Source organism: Pieris brassicae, chromosome 8 (assembly GCF_905147105.1).
Source record: "Pieris brassicae chromosome 8, ilPieBrab1.1, whole genome shotgun sequence".
Classification (NCBI taxonomy): domain Eukaryota; kingdom Metazoa; phylum Arthropoda; class Insecta; order Lepidoptera; family Pieridae; genus Pieris; species Pieris brassicae.
The window spans coordinates 1,011,816-1,038,931 of NC_059672.1; the positions used below are offsets into that span (position 1 = coordinate 1,011,816).

At 34.0% G+C, this 27,116-nt stretch overlaps 1 protein-coding gene across 1 annotated transcript in view; it reads left to right on the forward strand.

The window, feature by feature from the left end:
• Nucleotides 1-619: 619 nt before the first annotated feature.
• The window catches only part of LOC123712947, a 111,945-nt gene continuing 85,448 nt past the window's right edge, over nt 620-27,116 (forward strand). Inside the window, exons 1-2 of the mRNA XM_045666359.1 lie at nt 620-802; nt 24,871-25,053. Of these exons, the coding sequence (XP_045522315.1) occupies nt 24,988-25,053 (66 nt within the window). The 5' untranslated portion in view covers nt 620-802; nt 24,871-24,987. The remainder of the gene's footprint in view (nt 803-24,870; nt 25,054-27,116) is intronic.

Here is a 27,116-nt window from a genome sequence, read left to right on the forward strand (position 1 = left end):
ATTTCTTAATCACACAGCCTGCGTTGCCTAACTTTCATAGTAAGACCAAGAATATTATTATTACAAGGGATGTAGTATCTCTAGTATGTAACAGCAATAATTATTGTTCGCCTCGCTGTCGGCTGTTAACCTAAGTCTTTACGAGTCTTTAAAAATCATAAAAACAAAGTGCTTTAAATAAAAACACACCCCAGACAAATAAACGAAACACGTGGCGATAGCAAAAAACGTCAATGTGTAATGTTTATTCTATAAGGACCATGTATTCTAATTTGAAAATGTAGTTGATATTTATTAAATTCCTAATACACATATATTACAATCACTATTATTAAAACTGGGTACGTTTTATTTCCTTTTTAACTTAGTAACAATAGGTCTTTGTGAAAAAGCATTGCTAAATTTCTTTACATCACAAGAAAAAATAATTAAAACTCCTTTATTTGTTTAAAAGGTACTACAAAGGTCATTATGGTCATTCAAAATTCTTGGCATAGCAGCTAACTTCACGCATATTCTGTTTCTTTTCACTTGTAGATTGTCTTATTCATATCTCGCTCGCACACGCTCGGCGCCCGGCTGCTTTAAAAAGAATTAGACGTCAGACTGTGTCAAGCTACGGTAGGGACGCGTTGTGTTCCGCTCGGTTCCCGCGCTAGCGTGATAACTTTCGTACAAAAAATACTTTTTGCTGTTTAAGAAAGTGTAACAGTGACCGGTGAAAATTGTGATTACAGTTAAATTCGTGATAAAAAGTGAAGTGTTACAAAACAGTGCAGTTGTTTAGCGGATTTTGTAAACGGTAGGTTTTATCTGATTAGATTTGGATAACGCTTATCAAGGTTTTTCATTGATTTTTACTAAGAATTAAAGTTTTTAAACTAACAACTAAATGCCAAGGCTGTTACGCATAAATATCACATTTATTATGACCGGCATCTGGGCAACTTAAATGTTTTTTGACAAACCACAAGCTTCAACTATATTGTGTGAACATACAATTTCTTAGACGGTATACCGTATACTCCTAGTATTTCTAAACATATTTACTTTGTAACTTTTACCGTTATCTTCAGAGTTTATCCATATTTAGTTCTTATTTAATAAAGACAGAGCAGGCTGACGTACGGTTTCCGGATAGGTAACATAAAGTATAATTTTAATTACTAAAACTAATAAAAATATATATTTAAAACAGTAACATATCAGGCAAAAAGATAAATCGCTTTAAAGGTACTTCAAAACGGGGGGTTTATAATTGGACGCGTATATTAAATACTAGGTACACAACGTAAATAAAAGCCTTCGTAAATTGTAATACATCGTGGGAACGTGAGAGATTTTATAAAACAAAGCGACCCCTTGACCTCTTGTTATTTGCAATTACATAACATTTAATTTAGACTATGATTTTAAATGCGACTAGTCCGCACGGCTGCATGAAAATATTAAAGTGCCATCGTGGAATAATAATATGAAATGTAATAAATGCGCTTCAGGCGGTGTTGTTTAATTTATTAAGACATAAAGGACATTTGTATATATGTATATATTATATATATCTACAAGAATAAGATCGCTTTATAGCAATAAAGTTGCCCGTTGCGCTATGTAATGTTTTATTTTTGGAATCGTTTATATTGTGCAATAAAATGTAAATAAACATAAATTAATGTATGTATTGATAAAACTGTTTCATATTCATATGAAAATCGACGCTTTATAGTTAAGTTTTGTGTTCAAAATAGTTTTTACGAACTCGTAAATTTGTGTATATTTATTTATATTGCTATATAGATAATGTATTATATGAATAGAATTAAATATTTAAAGTTAAAACATACATAGCGGATGTGGAAATAATAACATTAATTAGTCATAAGGGTGGGTGTTTCCGGTATTTTCACATTGTTTAATCAACAAATGTTTGATTAGTCACCTAAATTCTAGTATTCTATTGTTTGAATACTGTTTCTAATTGTTTATACACGGTTTAGCAGTTAACAGGCGTTGTTAGGTAATTGAAACATATTGATTATTTTGTTAGTACATATTTAAATTGGTTCATAGATTCAATCGAAAGCTAAAAAGGTCGAGCAAAAGAGAACTTCTACTATTTTTCATAATCGTTTTGTACAGTAAACTTGAATGAATTCTATCTATAAAAATACATATTACTACAAATTATTTTATTCCTTTCTAAAAGAGTAATATTTGTGTAAAATCTTCTGTTTGTATATATGGGGTTACAGATGACCGCCTAATGATGACCAGCGCTTAATTCTAGCTGTTCTGCCTTCTGCGTTGACCTTTTTGACTACAATTGCTATTGAGATTAAGAACAAAACAATGTAGTTAATATTTCATTCGTATTGAATTATACTAATATAACCGCAATATGTGGTATAGTATCAATTAACAAGTCACTCGACTACTGTTGCAATACTTCCCTACAGTTGATTCTATACTTGAAGACATGAGTCTTCTGCCATGACTATGTTCATAATTTAGCTGTTTTAAGACAATTTTTAGCCTCTTTAAATACTCAGTACTAATGGCGCTACAACCTTATGGGAGTTCCGTGAGCATTTCCAAAATACTAGTAGATTAGAGACAGTGTCGACTTTTGGAGTCTATGGTCGGTTTCCTCACGATGTATTCTTAATGTATGTATGTATACCTAATGTAATTCACTGGAATCCACTGGGAATATCATTCACATAATGCATGTAATATTAACAGTTTTTTTAAGGTGTCAAAACCACGTGCCTCCCTAATATTACTTGGATTACTCCAAGTAGAGAACGAGAGCAACAAAATTGAGCTATTTAAAAGTGGTGACGTGATTCAACAAATTTACCAAAAAAATTGCATATCTAATATATACCCTTCATTATAAACTCGGTCAATAATAGTTTTTATTCATATTTTTGTGTTTGACGTTCGTTTTATTGTTATTACTAAATATTAAACCTAAGAAAAGAAAAAAACAATTATCTAAAGGCCACCTTTTGTGCTCAGTGACGTAGTTCAAATTGCATTAAACAATTCTCGGAAGGAACTTAGTTCCACTTTTGTTTATAACCTGTTTCGAACATGTTAGTACCTGCAAAATGAATTACTAGAAAAATTCCACGTAACATTCTCGAAGGTCAAAATCTTTAAATAACCACCTAGAGATAATGATTCAGTTATATATATGAATATAGCAGTGTTGGCCTAGTGGCTTCAGTGTGCGACTCTCATCCCTGAGGTCGTAGGTTCGGTTCAACATTTGCTCGAAGTGTGAAGTAAGACACACACAGGATGCTGATCACTTACTTGCCTATTATTTATATCTGAGACCCAGACCTAAAACAGTAGCGCCACTTTGTAGGTTAATTCTATTTATTCCATCTCCAGCTATATTTATGTAATATACATATACAAAATTTTTGTTCGCTGTAAGATTACGACATAATATGTATTTGTGAGAGACATTGTGCTTACATGCGATGGCCAAGTCAATGTATTTATATAAAACATAAAGGATTTTTAAGATTGATATGGACAATATAAGATGTTAGGTAAGCTAATTACGTAATAACTTTTTGGTTACTGTGTTTTCAAACGAACACTTAAACGTATTATACCGTGCAGGCTTGAGTCTCTGAGATGTCGTGGAGGTTGGCATCAAGAGTGGTCAAGACAGAAGGATCCTTTCCTTAACTGGCTGAATAGCTTGGTATTACATGGATCTCACTTTTTATACTCCTTTTTATACTCCTTTTTACAAGTTATGCTTTTGATGGTATAGTTTAGTAGTTATAACGAAGCGTTTTTACTAATCCAATATCCTTTAGTAATCCGATAACACTGTTTCTAAGAACCCGTCCTCACGTACGGAATCCGATTAACAACTTCGTTAATTTTAACAAGGTTTATCTATGGTTTAGTAAATTAAACTTGGCATTATATAATCATTAACTATGGTTTTGTAGCGAAACTGTGGCGAAAACTATAATACTCATTGATAACTCAACCATGACGAAATGCTTGAATATATAAAAATATTCTAAAGTCGGAAATAATCGCTCAAAATATATATAAGAGTCTTTACACCAACTTTGATGTTGTTCCCTTTGGAGTAGAGACTTTAATTAATAAAGGATTAAAGTTGGCGCCTGGTAGATAGTACCGGTGATATCAGAGCTGGTGTTTTCCTCGCTCAGTGAAGAAGTAACGCAATACAGCGAGGAAATGCTGCCAGCGTTGAAGGTACACTGCCACAGGGATCAAACTTTTTAAATTTCTTTCAGTCTATTTATCCATTATTAATTATTACTATGTTGGTTAAGAATATTGTGGCATTGAGAGTGTCCATGGGCGGCTATATCACTTAACATCAGGTGAGCCTCCTGCCCGTTTGCCTCCTATTACATTAAAGAAATGTCTTATAGAGAAAATATTCTGAATGTAATGCTTTTTTTTTGTATTTTCATAGCAATTCAAAGTTTGCCGGGCAAACTTGTAATGTAGATATATAGTCGATGAAACACATAACTATGCTTCACAATTGAGACTAAATTGAAAAAAAAACCTAAGTTTGATATTAGTTTAAAACAGATTTGCGTATATCAGCAGAGAACTGACACGTAGCAGTGACTATATTTGATGATATTGGAAGTCACTTTATCGTGATTTTCTTAGAAATTATTTTCAAGGACTTTTCCTGCTTCAAAGAATTATTTTCTATAAAAATGTAATTTATAAAGATTTATTTATTGTATTGTATTTATAATTTCAAATTATTAAAGCTTAAATCCGGCCCCACCTAGAATATTGGTATCACCTAAGCAGGGGTACCAGTCCTTTAGGTCCTGCAACTCTCGACGACCTTGATCTTTCTTTTCTGGCTTCTCTTTGAGTCGAGATGGTAGGCTCTGTCTGGATAATCGATGACCTTAAAATTTTATCATCGGACATCCAGAGTACATGAAAAATTCCTCCTGTTTCACCTTGACTTAGCGTTCCAGAACGAGTTCCAATACACTTCTTGCATCACCACTTTATGGAACCAGCTGCCATTCCAGGTATTTCCTTACCATTATAAAGGCCGTCAGGTGCCCACAGGGGGCGTTAAACACTTGAAGATTTGAAATGTTTAAAAAGGAACACCAATTCGTTTCTACGATGCCTAGCAAAAGTATTTTAGTTGGAGATTAGATAACAAGCAGTTAAATTTAGATAAATAATACGCTTTAACTTAAACGTGTCAATTGGTGTGTATGACGTGACGAACGCAGTAATAAAAATAGATAAGGCCACGCACGGATAACGTAAAAAAATATTTACGTTATTTAATTTGTACTAAAAGACAATTTATAGGCGTTTCTTAGTTACATGGTCTAGTGGGGTTTGACTTCAGAAAGAATTATTTCTCTGGCAGGGTTTAAAGTTTAGGGATAACTGAGCTTGGTGAAATAATTTGGTTTTGGGTATTTTTATAGAACCGGGGGTTTGCCCCATCTGGGCAGGAGACTCATCTGATGTTCAGTACCACCGGACATGGATACTCTCAATGCCAGCAGGCTAGCGATGGCGTTGCAGGCCTTTTAAGAATTGGTACGCTCTTTTCTTGAAGAACCTCTGTCGAATTGGTTCGGAAATACTTCAATGGACAGCTGGTTCGTTAAGTTGTGGAACGACGGACGTCGAGGTGATACGGGTGGAAATCCGTATTCTGCCTTGACGTCCGATGATGAAACTCAGCTGCGGCTATTAATCCGAACAACTTCTCTGAACATTCTTAAGCATCTCATCAGCATCAGCATAAACTTCAGCTGCAACGGGTCCTCCTCTGTATCGATCCAGCGTTCCTTATTCTGTGTCTCAAAAGTTAATCATAAATAGGTATGCGAACATTTATTGTATCTATACAAAAAATAAAACAGTCTTGAGCAGTGTTGGCGTAGTCGCTTCAGCTGAGGTCGTTGGTTCGAACCCTGGCTGTGCAACAACGGCCTAACGAATGTTAAGTTCGGTCGAACGGTGAAGGAAAACTTCGCGAGGAAACTGGCTTGCCTAAGACCCAAGAAGTCGACGGTGTGTCAGGCACAGGAGACTGATCACCTACATGCCAAGTGAGAAACTAGATTTTTTTCTACTATTACTACTACTACTTTATACTGACGGATAAAGATATTGTCTATAAAGTTTATGACGTCATTTTTAACAAAATTCCCAGACAAGATCGACCTATTCTCATAAACAGAATAAGAGCTTACTATAATCTAAAACCGGTTAGAACAGAAAATGCAAAGTTGTAGGGTGATCGTATATTTTGAAATGAACTAATATTTTATTTAGCTTTGCGAATAAGGGCTCGGAATTTGTTTGTAATTAAAAGTACTAAGATCCGTGAGAACAATCAGAGTATCACCAGCTCCTTCCGACAGACCAGTCACTTTCCGAGCAGCTCGATTCCTTGGCGTTGCATAGTGATGGCGTCTCTCTGCATCTTCTACCGCATATACCATGGAGTATTCAGAGGAGTTGTTCGGCTTAATATCTGCAGATGAGCTTCATCCAACGTCGAGGCAGGATACAGAATACCAGCCGTATCACTTCGTTGTCCATCGTTGCTTTCATAACTGCACTGCAAACCAGCACTATGTGGCTGCCCACTGAAGTATTTCTGACCAACTTAGGGTCCTCAAGAAAAGATCGTACCAATTCTTAAAAAGCTAGGCAACGCATTTTCTAGCCCTCTGGCAATGTGAGTCCATGAGCTTTTCACTTAACAACAGACGAGCTTCCTGTCCGTTTGCCCCTAGTTACATAAAAAACAGGTTTTTCAAGCAAATTTTTGTAATCTATTTGCGTTCCGGTTCGCGTTACGTTTCAAAAGCTTAATTTTTTTAAATTATATCTGAGATCAACGAAGATCTTTATTACTGTATATTATAGCAATAGCCTTGTTTCAACTTAGAAGTTTCAAAGCTTAATTTTCTTTCAAATGGACGAAACGTATTTATCCTGGGAAGATACATAAATTGATGGCAACCCCATCGCCGTACAAGTTTATTTTGGCATGGCAATTATAAATTTATTTCGTTAAGAACTTCGCGGTAGAATTGTTTAAATGCTATATTTAAAATTTTATCGCTTTTCGTACAGCCATTTGACTTTATAATTGTTACTATAGTCAATTCACGTTTCTATTTTTATCCTAAATGAACGTTTTGTTTCTAATTTATATCCCGGAAATCGAACAGGACCTCCATGTAATACGCACACAGTGTACAAACTATTTTTATTATAACCTAGATTTTGCAGTTAATATGAAACAAATGACAATACTTGCTTCGTAATTTCTTTGCGGGAGAGATCAAAATTAACATACAGTGCCACAAACATTTCTTGGCGGGTAGGAGCATACTGTCCTGGATATTGCCAGTAAATATAATTTGAAGTCATTCAGGCTTACTCAATAATTTATTGAAAAGTCTTAATAAAACAATGTATACTCGTATCTAGAAAATACAGTTCCAAGCTTAAATAAATGTGACACAAACTTGGAACAACTGATATGATAGGTTTTGTTACCTGTACTATTAATATAATATTTTTAAAGATACCTAGCAAAGAACCGTTAATTAAAGCTTTGCCAGTTACTAATGCAAGGAATAAAAATACATTTTAGTCGGATTTTCATAGGATGTTGGTGTTAGAAAGTAAGATTATTTGTTGCCAAGAAAAGTACATGACACTGTACGTACATTGTGACATCTACTAAATAAGAAAAATTGAAACTTGTGGCCAGAATCAAGACTCTAAAGTGTCTTTTAACTATGCGCATGAACACTTTATAAAACTTTAAACATTATCAAGGATTTCTAAATCCGCATTTCAAAGGAATAATGACGCAATACAATAAAATGCATAGCCTTGTACGGTGACGGTAATAAATTGCATGTGTTATAATGCCGCAGAAAACAAAGTTCCGCAAAGCAAAATATATTAATACAGTAATCCCCATTACGCCGCAGACCTGGACCGCGTTATAGCCAATCGAGTACATGAATGAATTAGGTAAATATCCAGTTAAAAAAGTCCTTTTGACACTGTCAAAGTTTTCTGCAAAGATTTTGCTAAAACGATGCATTAAGTTATTTAGTTATCTTTTTGTCCTTATTGACCTTATTGGGAATAAATGATGGCCGTTGACGCCAAATACGACATTACCACCGCAAACATCTTTTTTATTTGTATGTTTTATCAACATTAAGCGGGCTACTATTTATTTATTGTATGAAATATTAGTTCCTCATCTATAGAATATGCTTTCTTAAATCAGTCACTCACTTGTCATAGTTTTTTTTATATATAATAGGGGGCAAACGGACAGGAGGCTTATCTGATGTTAAGTAATAGATACTCACATATATAAATGCGTTTAAAAACTCCTTAAAGACCTGAAAGCTAACAAAACTGGTGAGATTCTAAACTATTTTGACATATTCCTCTATCGTATGGTTGTGTATCAGGTTCTATAAGAATAATATCAAAGTTAAGTCATTTATTTTGATAAGGACTATTAAAAAAAATAACACTAGTTGCCCGTTCCAAAAGATAGTTTTATATGGAGAAGAATGAGCAAGAAACTTCATACTTACTCCTTTAAAATAGTTTTATTATAGCGCCTATTTTTTTTATTAACACTAAAATAAAATAAGTGTATCGTGCTATAAAAAAAAACATTGCAGCATATAACTATATTATGTAGATACATGGTGCTCACATATTCACAAATATTGCAACTATAGATTTTTCATTATTATTTATACAAAAAGAAATAATTAACATACAGTCAAACTGTGATCTACGTCAAAGCAAATATAAACCTATATTATTAGATTAGCACCAGCTGATTTTGTCAAGTTAATTGTCCTATGGAGCGCAGTCCTTTGTAATAGTAGGTATCCCTGATAAATATCTGTACTGCCGTAAGCTGGAGATCTACTAACGAGTCGGAAAACTGGAAAATTGTTTTAATACTTTTTAGAAAATACTCTTTTTGAGAATTATGTTTGAGAGTGGGTTGCAATGGTAAATATCACATTAGATATTTAATATTGGAGATATATGTTTATTATCACTAATATGTCGTCGACAAAAGTGTAGTCATGTTGACATTTTCCTTATCAAAGAGAACGGAAACTTAGACTTTGGCTTTATTTTGCAACAATTTTTTTCCTTAAACATTAAGTTGTTTTTAATGTTTAATTTCAGTTTTTATTATCAACAACTGTACTTAATTGACTTATGTTTTCTCTTTCGTATATTTTGTTTATCAATGTATATCGTCTGTTTTCTTTTTTATAATATATGTAGCTGTAAGATCACTTATAAATAAGGTTGAGGTCTCAATCTATGCCAAGATTTGAAATCAACTAGGACGTGTCTGTCAGACGTTGACTTATATATAAAGAACTCAACCAGGTTGAGTTTCTTAGCTCTTTCACCCCGTAATTAAAAAAAAGGCTTCTAAGGATAATCCATCGTGAAACAATTAAATGTCCGAATAGAACCTTCTCACGTAAGTTAACGAATAACCGAATCGAATGCCAAGGCCATGTTAATGAACTTGCGAAAAATAATCCACAGCGCTTTTTTACCACAACCCACGTATGCGCAAGAGCTGATGACGTAATGGTATACACAGATAACTTGTTTAAGGCACTTTCGCATTCAAATAGCCTATGAATAATGTCAGGGCTGGCATTTTCCTGATATTATTCGGGTGAAATCGTTTGTTACAAAATCACTCGGCATTGTGGCAATTTATCAAACAGACGAACAGGTCTATATGCAAATTATATTTTAATTTAGTTTAAGGTATGCCAACGTTATGTTTTGGGCCTAGTGGCTGCGCCTGGGATCCCTGAAGTTGTAGGTTCGAGCCGGCTGTGAACCAATGCCTTTTCTTTCTATGTGCGCATTTAACAGTAGATCAAACGGCAAGGAAAAACATCGTGAGGAAACCTACTTGTTTTAAACCCGAAAAGGCGACAGCGCCACTGATTATTTACTATGCCAAAGCTATAGTTTTTTAAAGTCTAATTCCCCTTTGATCGTAAGCTGCTTTTAAAAAGAATTAGGGACACAGTGAGGACTTTCGGCAGACGCAACATGCTCCAGTCTAGAATTTAAAAAAACTGTTACAATACTGGCCAAACACTACGCAGAGTTGATATAGCTGACCTAACATATAGTTACAAATTACATTCACATATACATGAACCTACACATAAACACAAGCACACACGCACGTTATGCTGTTTGTAACTTGTTAAAGAAATTGTAATAAAAATATACAGTACTAAGTTTGGTATGAAGAGTTGTGACAGGAGATATTTTCTACTTTAAAGGGTTCCTAAAACCTTTTTTTTTTAATTTTTAGGAACACATTTGATACATATTGACGTTGTCTGTGACCTGTCACAAGTATTGTGAAGTATTGACTGAATTATTGAGGTGTTACCAGAGTACAGGCTCTCAGGTTTAAACAGATATGATTACGAAACAAAAATAATCTGAATCCCACAAATTGAGAGGTTGCCTCACTGTTTTCTTGTACCAATAAGTATGCAGATTTTTGGCCAGTTGATTAACAACTGTGAACAAAAAACATTGTGTGCACTGGCAACCCTAAACTCAGGTAATGCATAATACAAACGCATTCAAAATTTAAATGCATTATGGTTGTTGACGTCATCAACAGCTTTTATTCAAATGGATTAGAATTACAATAGATTACAAAAACAAAAAACGACCTATTTCAATACATTTTACATTATTGTAATTGTATTTTTTCATGTTAAAGAAGGCAAACGGCTCACCTGATGTTAAGTGAATACCGCCGCAAATAGACATTAAATGACAGAGGGCTCGCGAGTGCGTTGCCGGCTGCTCGAATTGGTACGCTCTTTCTTGAAGGACCCTAAGTTGATTGGTTCGGAAATACTTATGTCGGTAGCTGGTTCCACATAGTGGTGGTCCAAAACTGCTTTAAAAACGGTCAGCTCATGATAACTAAAGCATTAACGACAAATCAAGGCAATGTTTTAAGTCTAGGCATCAGATTTCAAGACCATTTGTTTTGCCTACTCTGTACCTAGCTCAAGGTACCTGAACGCCGACTTCTTGGGACTCGGGTCGGTTTCCTTACGATGTATCCCTTCACCGTACGAGCGAGTAAATACGAACATAGAAACTCTATTGGTGCACAGCTGGGGCTCGAACCTACCACTTCAGGGATGACAGTCGCACGCTCCATCTACTATAAAATTAGTATCAAAAGTTAAAAGAAATTTGAAATGAGATACCGATAAATGTATCCTATTTTATAGACGGGATAAGGGGAATGAATCTCATCTGTTAGTTATACCCTATGAGAGATACGACCTCCATCCACACACGAAAATAGGTGCCCATGGGCTGCGACGACTAGCCTTTTTGGAAGTAAGACTAAGGGACGCCGTATGCTATGATATATATATATATAGTGTTGAATGTATATATAATATAACTTCTACTTGTAGAAAGTTCGAGATCCTTGTCAGCCTTTTAAGAGTTGCTCTAAAGATATAGCAGACCAATAGGTCATAACTCATAATTGAGTGTGTGCGTATGATAAACTTTTCAACTAATCTCTACTCTAAACTCATAATCAACAACTCAACTAATACTCTAAACTAAACTAGAGCTGTCTCTTTTTATCATAGCGGAAAGCAATTTGGTAGAAAGAGATGAGAATAAGTTGGTTATGTTATTTTATTAAATTTTAGGCGAGTTTAGAGAGTAGAACTGCTATGGTCGAAGTATTATTGTACAATTTGTATGGAATCTAGCGTGATTTAACGTTAATTTAAAAAACACTTTAATTACATTTTAAGTGGTAATTATTTCGCAAATATTTCGCGTGTGACTTTCACGGTTTTTTTTTTCTCTTTAGTGAAAGGTTTTTGTTAAGATCGGCTTTTTTGTGTTACGAATGAAGATATTTTTTATAATTTTAGTTGTTCATGGTTCAGAGATTTAAAATCAGAGTTAAAAACTGAATTGCGCAAACACCCAACATAATAATAATAATAAAGCCCGTTTAATTTCTAATCATTACAAAAAATATAATATTCAGCTTAGATTTTTTTACATTATTTTATTTATCTTGTTATATATTATATATGTTAACACAATGTACACATATGAACGTCAATGAAAAATAAATATACATTAAATGCTTCTAATTTTACATTTAATGCCAGTTCTCAAATCAAGGGCGTAGAACGGAATAGAAGAACTGGCAATAAACTCTCCGCCACTCTTTTTAATCGCTAAGTTTTTTTTACTCAAATACATAGTCATAAATAACTAACATCACCGCATACACGAATTCAAATACGACCAGTCACCACAAGTAGCACCAGTCCACGAGTATCACGCATGGCCAGCCACTGGCCTCCTCTTCATATTTTTGGGAGAGAGACAAACCGACGCATGGATGCCGCCACACAACTGACTCTGACTATGGCTTCCTTTCTCCATTCGCTTCCTGTTACAGCTTCTATTTATTCTAAGAAATACATACATATAACATACGACAATTATAAAAATCTTCAAGGCCCCGCGAACTTCATTTCGCGTTAATATACTTTGGGCTACCTTTTTAGTTACATACCAACATATGGAAAAAAATTCTATGCTACCCCATAGAGTTAATTCGCTTTTTTGGAGTAAAAAACGAATTACTAAAAATTATATTTTTGCAATTTTCCTCTCCATGAAAGCCTCAGCGTTCAAGTAATATTTTTTTGCGCTTATTTTGCGATTTGTTTCTATTTATATTACATAGAAACAAACAAATCTGGTTAAATCAACTACATTTTCTGTTGTAACAGTTATTTTTAAACTATATATGTAACAAAAGAACTGGATATTACCTACTTAAAGTATTGAACAAAGAAAAACGTATTTAAATATAGACTGAAGAGACAATTCCGTTTAATTTGGTACATTTGTTTTTTGGAATGCCACACACGCTTCGAGTTATTTGTGTATTTACGTATAACTATTGAGCCCTGGTTTGAGTTAAAATAATAAAACTTATAGGTAAAAATAAAATAATAAAAGGCTCAAATATATGAGTTTTCCTCCCTTTGGAGTAGAGACTCTTGGGCTGTGGATTAAAGTGCACTGGCGCTAATTAAAGATTTAAGTTGGAGATAGATGGTAGTGGTGACTTCAGAGCTGGTGGTTCCTCGCTAAACAAATAAGTATCGCAATACAGCGAGGAAGTTCTGCCAGTATTCTCAAACTCAAAACTTTATTCATATAGCTACGTACACTTATGATCGTCAGAAAAGTAGTTAAACTAATATTAAATTCACATTTACTACCAGTTCGGAAGTCAAGAACTTTGCGCAACTCTTTTTAATCGCTAAGTTTTGAGTCAAAGTAATTGTTTGAACTGGAGCAATTCAAGGTTCACTGCCACAGGGACTAAATTTATCAATTTTTAATGATTATTACAATGAATGTTAAGTATATTGTATTCTGTATAAATATACACATGTGTGTTGGAATCAAAATTGTTTTACATAGATGTTTCCACGCTACTGAGCTCGGGTGACACAAGGTATAAGATATAAGGACTAATTATATATAGTATTGTATTTTCTATTTCTGTGTTATCTATAGCCCATCTTACTATTGTTTCACTGGGCATTCCTCTCATCTCTCATCAATTCCATGTGTATCTTTTTATAACCTGGCTACGCGTGAAATAAATAACATGATGTGGGATCTCTCTACTTCTTCATGGAGTGTTCAAATTGATTGTTGGGTCTAATATCTGCAGCTGAGTTTCATTATCAGAAATAAAGGCAAAATGCAAAATACCAGCCGTATCATATCGACGTCCGTCGTTCCACAACTGAGCGTATGTTAAGGAAGTTTCTGCCGCGCATCACCATTATTTGGAACCAGTTGTATGCCCACTGATGTATTTCCGAACCAAATCGACTTAGGGTCCTTTGAGAAGAGCGTACCAATTCTTGAAAGGCCGGCCCGTTTGCGTTATTACATAAAGCAACTCAAAGTTATTTACTTTCATTTCAATTATAAACAAAATGTTAAAGGGTCCACATCAGCGTCAAATATAACTTAGTATTGTCTTTTGTTAACATAGCTTTTACACATTAAGAAAACACGTTTTAAACGGATTGAAGCTATGTATTATTATTAAAAACTTATAATTATTTACATAATTTTAAATTTTCCGACGTTTCGCGTGCTATACAGCGTGCGTGGTCACCGTACCACTTCACCACCGTGTTTTCTCAAATATAACTTGTCAATACAGTGTAAGGAACAGTGTTGGCCTAGTGGCTTCAGCGTGCGACTCTCATCCCTGAGTTCGTAGGTTCGATCCCCGGCTGTGCACCACTGGACTTTCCTTCTATGTGCATTTAACATTCAATAAAACGCTGAAGGAAAACCTCGACGGCGTGCTTCAGAACTCGGATCAACTACTTGCCTATTCCATTAACAAATGATCATGAATCAGATACAGAAATCTGAGGCCCAGACCTAAAATTGTTGTAGCGCCATTGATTTATTTTGATACAGTGTAAAGTTTAGACCAAAAATTAAATAAAAAATGCGCTGATTCAAAAAAACCGCTAGATAACTTTCAAAACGAAAGTTCCAATTAACCAGTTTTTATTCTTACGTGTAATTTTGCAGAAATTATTTTATCGCATGTCTTGAAGAATGAAATGGTAAAAAAAAATGTGATGCAATATAATTTGTAAGATTTGGGAATCATTCCATAATTTTTTTTTAAAACAAATTTGTTTATAACTGTTTACATGCGTGAGTGTGTGTATACATGTAAGGGTGATACACATGTTAGGTCTCAGGAGCATCTTCCGTGGAAGCTGTGTGCAAATCGGGTTAGAGACGTGTTTCCCAACGCGAGGCTCACTTCTCACTTCACTCAATTCTATTATTGTCGAAAGTTTATTAAAATTAATTGGAATTTTAATTTTAGTTTTTATAATGTTTTTTGAAAATTTACCAGGGAAATACTGGGTTAGAGGTTAAAAGGAAGGGTCTTGCTAGCTTCCGTTCTTAGTTAGAGAACTAGTCAGAATCTTAACATATATTTTTTTTGCAAATTTTTACTTTTAATCCGATTTTTCTTTAGTCTTTAGTTTTAGCATTTTGAAGATACCTACACAAGTATTAATACGTTTTCTGTTCTACTAATTTTGAAGAGCGTTGCTTACTTTTGCTGACAAGAAGATGGGGGGGGGGGCTTAGGTAATAGTTGAACGGAATAAACACGAGAGAATTACGCTTACTGATCATATGTTCGATTCCTGTGAAAAGATATCTCACAAAATGCGTACTAAAACAGTATTTATAAGCCATAGTAACATCTTAGTTAAATATTCAAACAATGAACAGGATTTTAACTGTGTCTAGAATTGTATAATTTGCCTAAACTTGGCACGTTCGCCAAATCGAAACCCATTAAAGGCTTTAAGTCTCGTGAAGGCGTCTGTCTGTCTGTCATAAAAACTAATATCCGTAACCGCTGAACTTATTTCGCGACGCTAATAAACTTACACTACTACAGTCAGCAGAGCGATTTTCCTAGACATTTTTTATGATCGAGTTCCTGAAGTGTAAAGGATCTTCAGCTTTATAAGAAAATAAATCAGTGTAGTACAACCTTTTTCTATTTTCTTTGTCTGACTGTAACTGACTCACGCCATCGACTTTTTCTCCTAAAGGCCGGTTTCCTCACGATGTTTTCATTCACTGTTCGTGCGAATGCATAGCTGGGGTTCGAACCTTATGACCTTAGAGATGAGAGTCGCACGCTGAAGCCACTAGGCTATGCTCATTATAATATTAGTTCAGAAAATATTTTTTAAATTAAACAAACTCTAACTAAAACTTACGAAAATAAATCTAATTTAAAAAAAAAACTCAAGCTTACCGTATAGTAAAATCGTCAACCGAAAATATACCCAAGTACCTATACATAGAAATTAATATCGTCTGATAATAAATTATAATCATCGGAGCGTATAGATCGCAACATATGGCGGAAGTGGTTTTTGTATGGTTTGCTGGATAAGTTTGTGAAATTTTATGCCGCATATATATAAATGCTTTGCTATGTTAACCCTTAACACCCCAGTGGTCCATGGGACAGACTCTGTCATATTTCCGTGTGTTGCAATCACACACACACGTACGGTGAAGGAAAACATCGTGATAAACCAGCATTTAGACACAAAAGTCTAGGTGTTAAGGCGGGTTGATCACTTGTCTGCTTAGAAAAACATCGCGAAACCTATACAGAAATTTGACATGACCAAGGATTGTATCACACGATTTGTAATCTAAATTTTGATACAACTTGCGTAACCTACTTTAAATAGAATTACATTATACAAAAAAGCATATATTTTAAGTGGAGTTTTATGTTTTTGCTTATATAGTCGTAATTTGGTGTTCACGCAGGTGTTTGATAACCACAATAGAAAAGATAAGGAATCACAAAAAACATTCATAAACAAGTTCTTCTGTATTTTACCAAAAACTATGCAATAAATTTACTAACATGTGAATTTAAATTGCCCGCATTTGAAGCGAAATCCTTACTTGGAATGCCGCAATGGGTAGAAAAAAAGAGAGGATGCCCACCAGAAACTTGGGAAGATGGAATAAAAGACATAGCGCAGAGTGGAAGATTGCGGCGAATACAGTTATGGATGAATTTGGAGGCCTTCAATCCGTCGGGGGTCGAGAACTAGTGTCAAATCTCGTAATGTAATCTAATGTAGTACTCGAATAAAGATTATTTTTTTTAATTATGGATCTCCAACTTGAGCGCCCACTAAAGCGCAACATACGAAGCTACATGTGTTAAAGATTAATGGAACGATAGAAGAAAATAAAGAATATATCTTTAAGAATAAGAAATAAGGTAGCAGATGTTCCACTAAAAATACATGAACTTAAAAGGAAATGGACGGGACACAGAAAGAGAACCAGAAAAGTGAAGCAAGTAAGTATTAAGCTGGAGCCCAAGGTACAATAAACAAAAAGAGGACGACAATTTAGAAAGTGGATACACCAGATTAAGGAAACAGCAGGTAGTGGCCCCGGCAGACAGGAATGGCGGGATTTGGAGGCCTTCGTCAAAAAAGGCCAGTTATCGAAAAATAATGAGAAATATAAATGTGTCTAAAAGTATCTGAAGGATATACATTTACGTTTTAAACATTTTGGTTTAATTCGATACACATGATATAACATTTTCGTAGATTTAAGATAGTTGTTACTATGGTTACCATTTATGAATGGATCCGCGTTGCCATGGTAACAAATGTGTTTTCCGCGATTCTCAAAATAACTCTTTAGCGACGAAACGTGTTAAATTTTATATAAACGTTATTTGGTGTCTCTTAGACGTATTTATGATACAAAACCTTATATTGTTTCAACGATGTCTCTATGATAATAAAACCAACAGCTACAACATTTAATACCTGCTTACAAGACTATTAACACTCGATAATTCTGAGGCTTTGACTAGTGTGAGCGAGACAAACAGTTTCGAGAGGTGGTGTGAAGGAGACAGTTGTTAAGCAGGTGTTGACGAATCTGTGGTAGGGCTTGCAGCTGTTGCAAATAGGCTTTTTGTGACTGAAGCCAATCAATTACCAATAAATTTTGAAATTTGATCTATTTTGAAGTGAGGATCTTTTTTCAAGTAGGACGTACAAATGAATTTTGTCCGACTCAGTACTTTGTCCGACTTTGGCACGTCAAAAATGTTTTGAATTTTAACGTACGAGATACAAGTTCTCTCAAGGGTCAGAACATCGAAAGATACAGAACTCGTTTCGGGAATAAGAAGAATCAAGTAACTTAAACCCCTATCCCGATTTTTTTTAAATTAAATTATACATATATATAAAAATTATGAATTCATTAAAATAACCTATGTAATTTTAGTTTGGATGTGATGAATGCATCTCAAATGTGTTGCTGAAATATGTATTTTAAGAAAAAACATATAGACTTTGCTATTTAACTTGAAAACAAACACTTGTATCCTAAAGGGAATATAATTTGTAATACAAAATGTTGTAACAAGATATCTTCGAAATAAAATTTGACATGCCAAATCTAGCGTCTTTTCCACAGACTAACAAACAAATTAAATTATAATAATTATAGATAATAGACTTTTATCTTGAAAACAAACACTTGTATCCTAAAGGAAATATAATTTGTAATACAAAATGTTGTAACAAGATATCTTCGAAATAAAATTTGACATGCCAAATCTAGCGTCTTTTCCACAGACTAACAAACAAATTAAATTATAATAATTATAGATAATAGACTTTTATCTTGAAAACAAACACTTGTATCCTAAAGGAAATATAATTTGTAATACAAAATGTTGTAACAAGATATCTTCGAAATAAAATTTGACATGCCAAATCTAGCGTCTTTTCCACAGACTAACAAACAAATTAAATTATAATAATTATAGATAATAGACTTTTATCTTGAAAACAAACACTTGTATCCTAAAGGGAATATAATTTGTAATACAAAATGTTGTAACAAGATATCTTCGAAATAAAATTTGACATGCCAAATCTAGCGTCTTTTCCACAGACTAACAAACAAATTAAATTATAATAATTATAGATAATTAATAAAGAATCTGATCTAGGAAATATAATTTCTTTACATGAATTGTAACTATCAAAATCACTTATAACATATATATTGCAACCGAAAAATCAGGTTTAATATGTTTATTTTTCTTTATGAACAACTACTGCCCTGAACCTGAACTAATTTTACTTTTGCATACTTATTGTAAAATAATTTAAAATCCGTATTTTTCCCTTCTATTTTCAATCATAACTATCAATTACATGAGGATTATGAAACACGCTAAGATATATGAATAACTAGCTGCCCCCGCGAACTTCGTTCCGACCTATGATTTACCAACATATGGAACATTTTGCTATACCCCATGTATAGCCTTATTAGAACCTTCCTCTCAAGATATCGTGTGATTTTTTTATAAGTAATAAGTTTAAGTGTCCATGGGCGGTGTAACTTAACATCAGGTGAGAATCCTGCCCGTTTTCCACCAGTTCTAAGCAATGATATATAGAAATATATCGTCGTGGTTTATCGTCGCTAAGCAATTCTTAAAGATTTGTATAACATTGGCTTCGCTATTTTTTTACGTTGGTTTTTGCGATCTAGAAAACCTGTTCTCGTTCGGTGGTCTAAGGTAATTTGAGAAATCGCAAATGTGTGGTTCAAACTTGATTGGGTATTTTTTCTCGTAAACACTTGTTCATAAAAACATCTTTGTTTTTGTGAACTGAGTAATACTGGTCTTTACTTATAATAGTTCTATTGAGTTAATAGTAACCTGCTAGGAGCAATGTAGGCCTGGCTTCAGCATGCGACATCCCTAAGGTCGCAGTTTATATCCCTGGCTGAGCACCAATGAACTTATTTTCACATTCGGTCGAACGGTGAAGGAAAACATCGTAAGGAAACCGGCTAGCCTTAGACTAAAAAAGTTGACGGCGTGTGTCAGGCACAGGAGGCTGATCACGTACCTGCCTATGAAATAATATAGAAGTTTCACTTCAAAAACTATTATTAACATATATCTAATTATCATGTGTCAACTTTTAACAGTAACAGACTATACTAAAATAAATAAATACATCTTTATTACACCGTTTTTGTATGTACGTCAATTTGTGATTATCCGTGACTTATGTGGTCCGAAGAAAAAATAATATTATATGTTTGACTCACGATATTTTCTCAGAAGTAACAGCCCTAGTCTACTAGACAACGCAGATGGTCATAACAATAAGCTTTGTTCGGGAAAGTGGGTGCAAAATTAACGGTACAGATAATATTAGTGCGTATCAATTCCTTAGCAGATGTTTGCAAAAAACCTTTAGAAATAATATCTATTGATCTGTGAAGGTAACGATTGTTCTTTTACAACTAGGAAATATGAGTGAAGTTAGGAACTGTTGTATTTCTTTAGTGAACCGTGAAGTGATATTTTAAACTAATAGGACTGAAGTTAGCCGTGAATGAGACAAAGAATTGACAAGGAAAGATTTCGCGCCTAAAATGATTCTGATGTATTTTAAATCACAGAACATTAAAAAAGCAAATAGACATGTGTAAAATTACATTGAATTACACATTTTAATGTATAAATAGTCAAGTGATATCTTTTAAACTGAAGCTAGCTGTGAATTGACACAGACAAGATTTCGCGCCTAAATTGATTTTGAGCACAGAACACTAAAAAAGAGCCGAAAGTATAAAGTCATGTGTACAATTACAATAGTTTACAAGTTTTAATGCATAAATAGGCAATTATTATTATATTTACGTAATTAAATCTCTTAGTATAATTCAATTATTTAAATATCTGGGGGCACATCAAGTCGAACAAAAGAGCGGCAAGGCCGTACTATGCTTTTCTCGAAGCAGTTCTGGATAAAAATATAATTTAATTTTCAATTTTTTTTATTAAATACATTGATTTGGCCATGACATGGTATCACAAAGTATCTAACAAGTAATACATGTTATATTAAATTAGACACTTTAGTGCGAATGCCAAGTTAATCTATATATTAAAAACATAAAATATAATTGTATGTTTGATCACTACAAGACGGTGTTCGGTTAGCTAATTACGTAACTTAAAACAGATGAAGTATCTGACAACTTTATTGTACTGCGTTGCGAGCCTTGTTTTTTTACAAATTTTTAATCGCATAAACGTATATTATAAATATGATACAATATTTAATTATAGTAATAAATTACATTAGCGAAACGCGATTTGGATCAAATTAATTCCCGGAGGCCACCCTATTTTATCAATACAATGATTTATGACATAACAGCCGGCTAAACTATGAAATCTATTTTGCGTAATTTGTATTAATTAAAGTATTTACCCCCTGACGTTGTTAGTGACATACTTTAGTATTAATTGTATTGTTTCGAAAATTAAAAAAAAAACAAAATTGTCATTAAAAAAAACTTTGTTCTGCAACAATTAAATTTATTGTAGCCCTGGGAATTTATCAGTCAAATCTAAGACATAACATTGCATTGTTTATAATATACATTTTTAAAATAATAATGCTGATAAGTCGTTTATTTGCCAAGATAGTGGTACAATTAGATCGATCAACTACAAATATCTGCCACAATCAGCCATATATAAATAGGCATGCAAATGTCATATACATTTTTACAATGTCATATAATAAAAACAAAATAATGTCAAAGTCAAGTTATTTACAATTGGTGTCAAATCTACGCTACCTACGCTATAAAGGCACCTTTATTTTCATTATTATTTTATTTAAAAGTGTATTTGGAGGAGAAAAATTGACATCCCCCATTTTATATAATAGGGAGCAAACGGGCAGAAGGCTCACCTGATGGTAAGTGATACCGCCCCCCATAGACACTAAGACACTATATATGTTAAAAATATATTTTTTTAATTCATAAAGTAGACAGTACAATTAAATTGAATACATTTTAATTCTATTATATAATTCTTATACATCTAGTTTGTTTACAGCTGCGTAGAACCCACTATTGTATTGTAAACGTGTGTGTGCTTACACACACGTTAGACACGCGTTAGAAGTTATACTTCTTTGGCGTAACAAGATAAATTTAAGAAAAATATTCAACGATTGTAGAAACAACTAAGAAGAAATAAATGTTGACTGTAGCTAACTTCAGGGTGTCGGGTTTTTACGACTGTGCGCGCGCATCGTATAAATTTACTCTCATCATTGTTCCCTAACGCGCCAAAAGACGTATAACTTCAAAAACTACAGCCAAAAATGTCATACATAATATATACAAAAAGGTTCATTTACATTAAGTAATATTTAATTTGTCTGTGTTATGCGATGATGTGTGTGTATGTCGCGTGAGCTCGTGTTGTTAAGATATTGTTACGTAGTACAAGAAAAAACCTCAATTTGCTGCAAAAATACAGACACATATTGTTTGGGTAGCTGATTAAATATGACTGTGACGGTTAGGTCAACCTTGAAGCTTAATGACGTTTTCTTTATATGCGACTGAATATATGATACTACGTCATTATTCAAAAGCTCAAAAGCTTCTTTATGAGACTAGTCTTAACTAGTCGCATTTCATAGTTGTTCGGATTCATACCAGCAGCTGAGTTTCATGAGATACGTATCACCTCAACGTACACACACCGAGCGTTATTTAACGCAGTTGTAAGGGTACTAACCACTATGTGGAACCAACTACTTGGAGTACAACCACTCCGAACCAATTCGACTTAGGATACAAAAAAAAACTAACCAACTCCGAAAATACTGGCAAAGCGTTGATTCAATGGATGGTATTACATAACATCAGATGAGACAACTGTCAGTTCGCCCCGGTTATAAAAATCTAAAAACTTCACGAGTTGAGATGTCAGAAGGCAATTTTGATTTATATTATCAAATCATTCTAAAATAAGTTGAAGAATTGCTACAAGTAAGTTGCCCATGTTTACGTCAGAGATATTAAAGTGAGCAATAGCCATAAAGTTTTTATATGACCCCATACCCCATGTGGTCCATTACGGTTATGGCCCCCCGGCGGCCAATAAATAATGTACGGATTCAAAATAGTGTTTGTGGAGAGATTAGGGAAAATTTCACTAATCCTTAATCGATTTTCCAATTTAATTGTATACTATATAAACTAGCTTATTAACTATATGGTATATAATAGCGCTACGTTTAAGGTATATGTTTATATATTTTAAAGTGCTTATAAGGTACTCGTTTAATATCACTTATAGATAAAACTATTATTATTAAATACCAATTCATAGACAACGATTTGTTCCATAGTCTGTGACCCGATTGTACGTTACATAATTCAGTAGCTGCATTATGCTGTGACCACTGAATAAATCTAGTAAAAGATGTCTACCTTGTACAGTCAGCAAAATCATATTTCCCATTTTTCTAGCGTCCGATATAGGTAGTTTGTCAGTGTCCCAGACGATAAAAAGAAAATGCAGTTTTGCGGTTACACTGAAACACTATCAGATACAGATAGCAGAAAACCCTTTTAAATTTAAAATTTTTGTTTCTAGTTGTTTAGTAGTTTAAAACGCTCGGAACACTGATACATTGGTACAAGAAAAATATTATAATAACTAAATGAAAATCAATGTCAAAGAGTGTGGTGTGGTCTACAATGGTTATCCAGGTTGGTTAGTCAGTTTTATGAAAGGGACAAATTGGGTGATGGGATTCCGGGGGGAAGAAACAGGCAAATATGCTAGTACCTTTACGCTGGCAGCATTTTCTGGCTGTATTGCGATACTTATTCGTCGAGGAAAGGACCAGCTCTGGGTTCACTGGTATCATTGGACAATCTTTACTTATAATAATAATAAGCCTTCTACATCTTATTGATTGACTTTAGTGCGACCCCTGTCCAATTTCCACCTTAGTTTATTTGTTGCCATCGTCATCCCACTTTTTCCAGCTACTTCGATCCAGTCGACCCGCTCTATTAGTTTGTCCTTGTTCCTTTTGGAGCAGCCCAGTTATGCTGACCTGCCCATCTCCATTTAAGTTGTAGGGCATGCTCCTCAGCAACAATTGTTTTTGTTTCCATACATTTGTCGCGTAATTTAATTCCGACAATAGCTCTTTGTATCGATGTGCTGGCACAGGTCGTGCTATCTTTATTTATGTAACCATTAAGTAATGTATTAGTATCCATGAAAAACCAAGAAAATAATATCGATATTATAACGTATGCAAAACTAGCACGTAGCAGATGTTACGAATTGATCGAAAACTTTTTTAATTTAGCCCAAAGCCCCTGACAAACAAACAGTTGCCCTTCACACTTTGAATTACAAATGAATTCCTTTGAAACCATTATTTCAATACTTAAATTGTTATACACTAAATTAAAAGTCAATATAATGAACCTAACTTGTATTGTAACTAAAAAGTATCGGGATTTTCATACAGCTGGCAGTTTAGTATTTATAATAGTAAGTATGTATAATACTTAGTATATATAAAATACTATTGTAGATATTTGAAGCCCGTTAGTCTTCAAATTTCCGAATGTTCTACGAATTGTACTAACTACGAATAGTATTATTGATTGAAAACCCTTGTTAATACACAATAAAATACACAACAGATATGTTCAAATGTTATAGTGTATTGTTTATTCTTTTAAATGTATCTATTTTAAATAGATTTATCTATCACCCACACACTCACTCATTCACTCAATTGTATCCACACACTCACTCATTCACTCACATGCACCCAGCTCACTTTGACACATGTGCGTTATAAATAATTTAAAACCATTTTTTTTAAATTTTGGAATTAAATATTAGATTTCTTATGGAAGAGTTAGGAACCCTGGCACAAGCATATTTTTACTTAAAAGGGTACCCAAGTCAACAATCTAATAAATTCTTAGTAATGAATAAACACTTTTTTTATCTATCTGTTTACAGGAGATACTTACGTGTAATATAAAATTATATATCACCTCCATAAATATGGCGTTTAATTCTCACCAATAAATACCTTTACGCCTTACGTGGTACTTACGTTAGTAAAACAATATTTTTATGTCTACAATACATATTTCTAATAATTATCAATTTCTTTGTTACAGGATTATCCGATAGTGAAATAGCAGTGAACGAGTGAGTGATAACAGTGACCTGTGAAAATGATTTAGTGTAATGGCGTGGTGGCGCTGCTATCGCGGCTCGTGACGTTGTGATCCAAGATGGCGGACTCAAGTCCCGCCAATTCCATTATTGAGGGGACTGTTAAGTTCCGTGATGGGAAAAAGGTAATTAGCTCTATACGCATGCAATACAATGGGGTATTTATGATTTATTAAAGCAAATTTTAATATTGAATAAGTTTTAGCGTTACGAAATGTGTTATATGAAAAGAGCGGCAAAGTAAGACGCCATCTTGAAAGATATAAATGACACTAAGGCGCCAATTTGAATGTCTATTATTAAAACCTTTTTTTTATTATTTCACAATATTTAAGATAACAAGGAGGCACTCAAAGTACCTTTATTCTATACCATAAAGCAGATACAAAACTAATACGTAATATTTTAATTGTATTAGGCAGTGTTGTATCGTAAAAAAAATTCAAACGCTATATACAAGCAAGGTACCTAGAGCAACTGCCACTCGCTTAAAAATTTCATCACTCAAAACTCAAACTTATTCGACCACCATAACGTTTAGAATATATTGACATATTGACAAAACCTTTCCTTATTATCTATAGGTATTGTAATGTATTTGATAAGGTAATATCGACCTAATCAATTCAGAAATGTCATGATAACATGCAATGGTATCAGCAAATTTCAAGTGTTCATAAAAATCGATTGGAAATATTTTCTTTTGTATTGATTATTGAAGTCGATAGTATTACAATATTAATATTTGTTTAAATTGCCTTCAAGCCCTGGGTTAATATGTGGAAATGGCCACATGGCAAGAAAAGTGGAGCAAGAAAGTACGAAACTGGCTACAAAAAACGAGAAAAGGAAAAACATTCCAGAAGGTTGGTTAGACCAAATTTAGAATGCAACAGATACACGGTAGAGAGTAGCATCAGGTATGGTGGTATTTGGAGTACGCCTTTGCCCAAAAATGGCACACATCTACTTAAAACAATGAGATAGAAATATAAATGTGTTTGCGTTTTATTATTATAACGGTTATTATAATAATACTAAAGACCGTCATTTCCAATATTTACAAATGCTAAATATACAGTTTAGATTTGTTATATTCTTTGTTTTTGTTACTCAATATCCTAACTTCTGTACCATTGATCGGAACCCCTTCATGGGAAAAGAGCTTCAGCCTTTTCCAATCCACCATTTATATAAATCCCTGCGTTACCCGAAGATCAAAACATCTTATGTAAGCCTGATCGCCCATAATATATTTATTTAACTTTTTTTTTAGAGAAACATATACACATACTACATACTACAACTTTTGGTTATTCCTGTATCGTGTTTTTTTATAGTGCAAGTAGGTGTTCGGGCAGACTTTTTGGGTCTTAGGAAAGCCGGTTATACACTGTTCAAGCGATTGTTAAATGCGCACAGAAAGTCCTTTGTGCACAGCCGGGGATATAACCTACCACCTGGGGCTTGTGAGTCACTCGCTGTAACCACTGCCTAGTGGTTAGCAGTGTTAGCCTTAACACTGCTCTAAAAATATAACAATATCAATTTAACTATTGTATATATATTCTAATATCAACTGACAACGTCATTTTAGAGAAAAAAATATGTAATCAAAACTTCCGATGCCAAAACCCAGGAAAGTAATAATTTGAGAGTAGGTTTAATTTAACAAAAAAAAACCCCAAGATAAGACCGTACAAAAAGTGCGGCCAAATTGCAAGGAGATGAGCGTCGCCGCTCAGGCTGGCTCATTGCCAGAAACTAAATTACGACGCTAAATGAAGTGTCGAGATGGATTCTTCTGCATTATTAAATTGGACATAAAAAGGTTTTGATTGCATTATCATTTAAATTCCAATGTATTGTGAACAAGGATGAACGTAAACATCGCGGTAATTTGGAGGGAAAGGCCTAAATTAGCCCACGTGAAGTCTCTGACCTTTGGGCGGCCTTCCACTTGGCCGTATACAATGAAGAGCAGTTAGAATCGTCGGCCACCAATCCCTTTTCGAGAGGGTTGATATCTTGATGTTGCGTAAAGATATGCGGTTAGTATGCATCTACTACCACATTTACCATGGAGTGTTCAGAGTTGTTCGGATTAATACCAGCAGAGTTTCATCATCGGACATCGAGGCAGAATACGAAATTCCACCTGTTTCACTTCGGTGGCGGCGTTCCACAA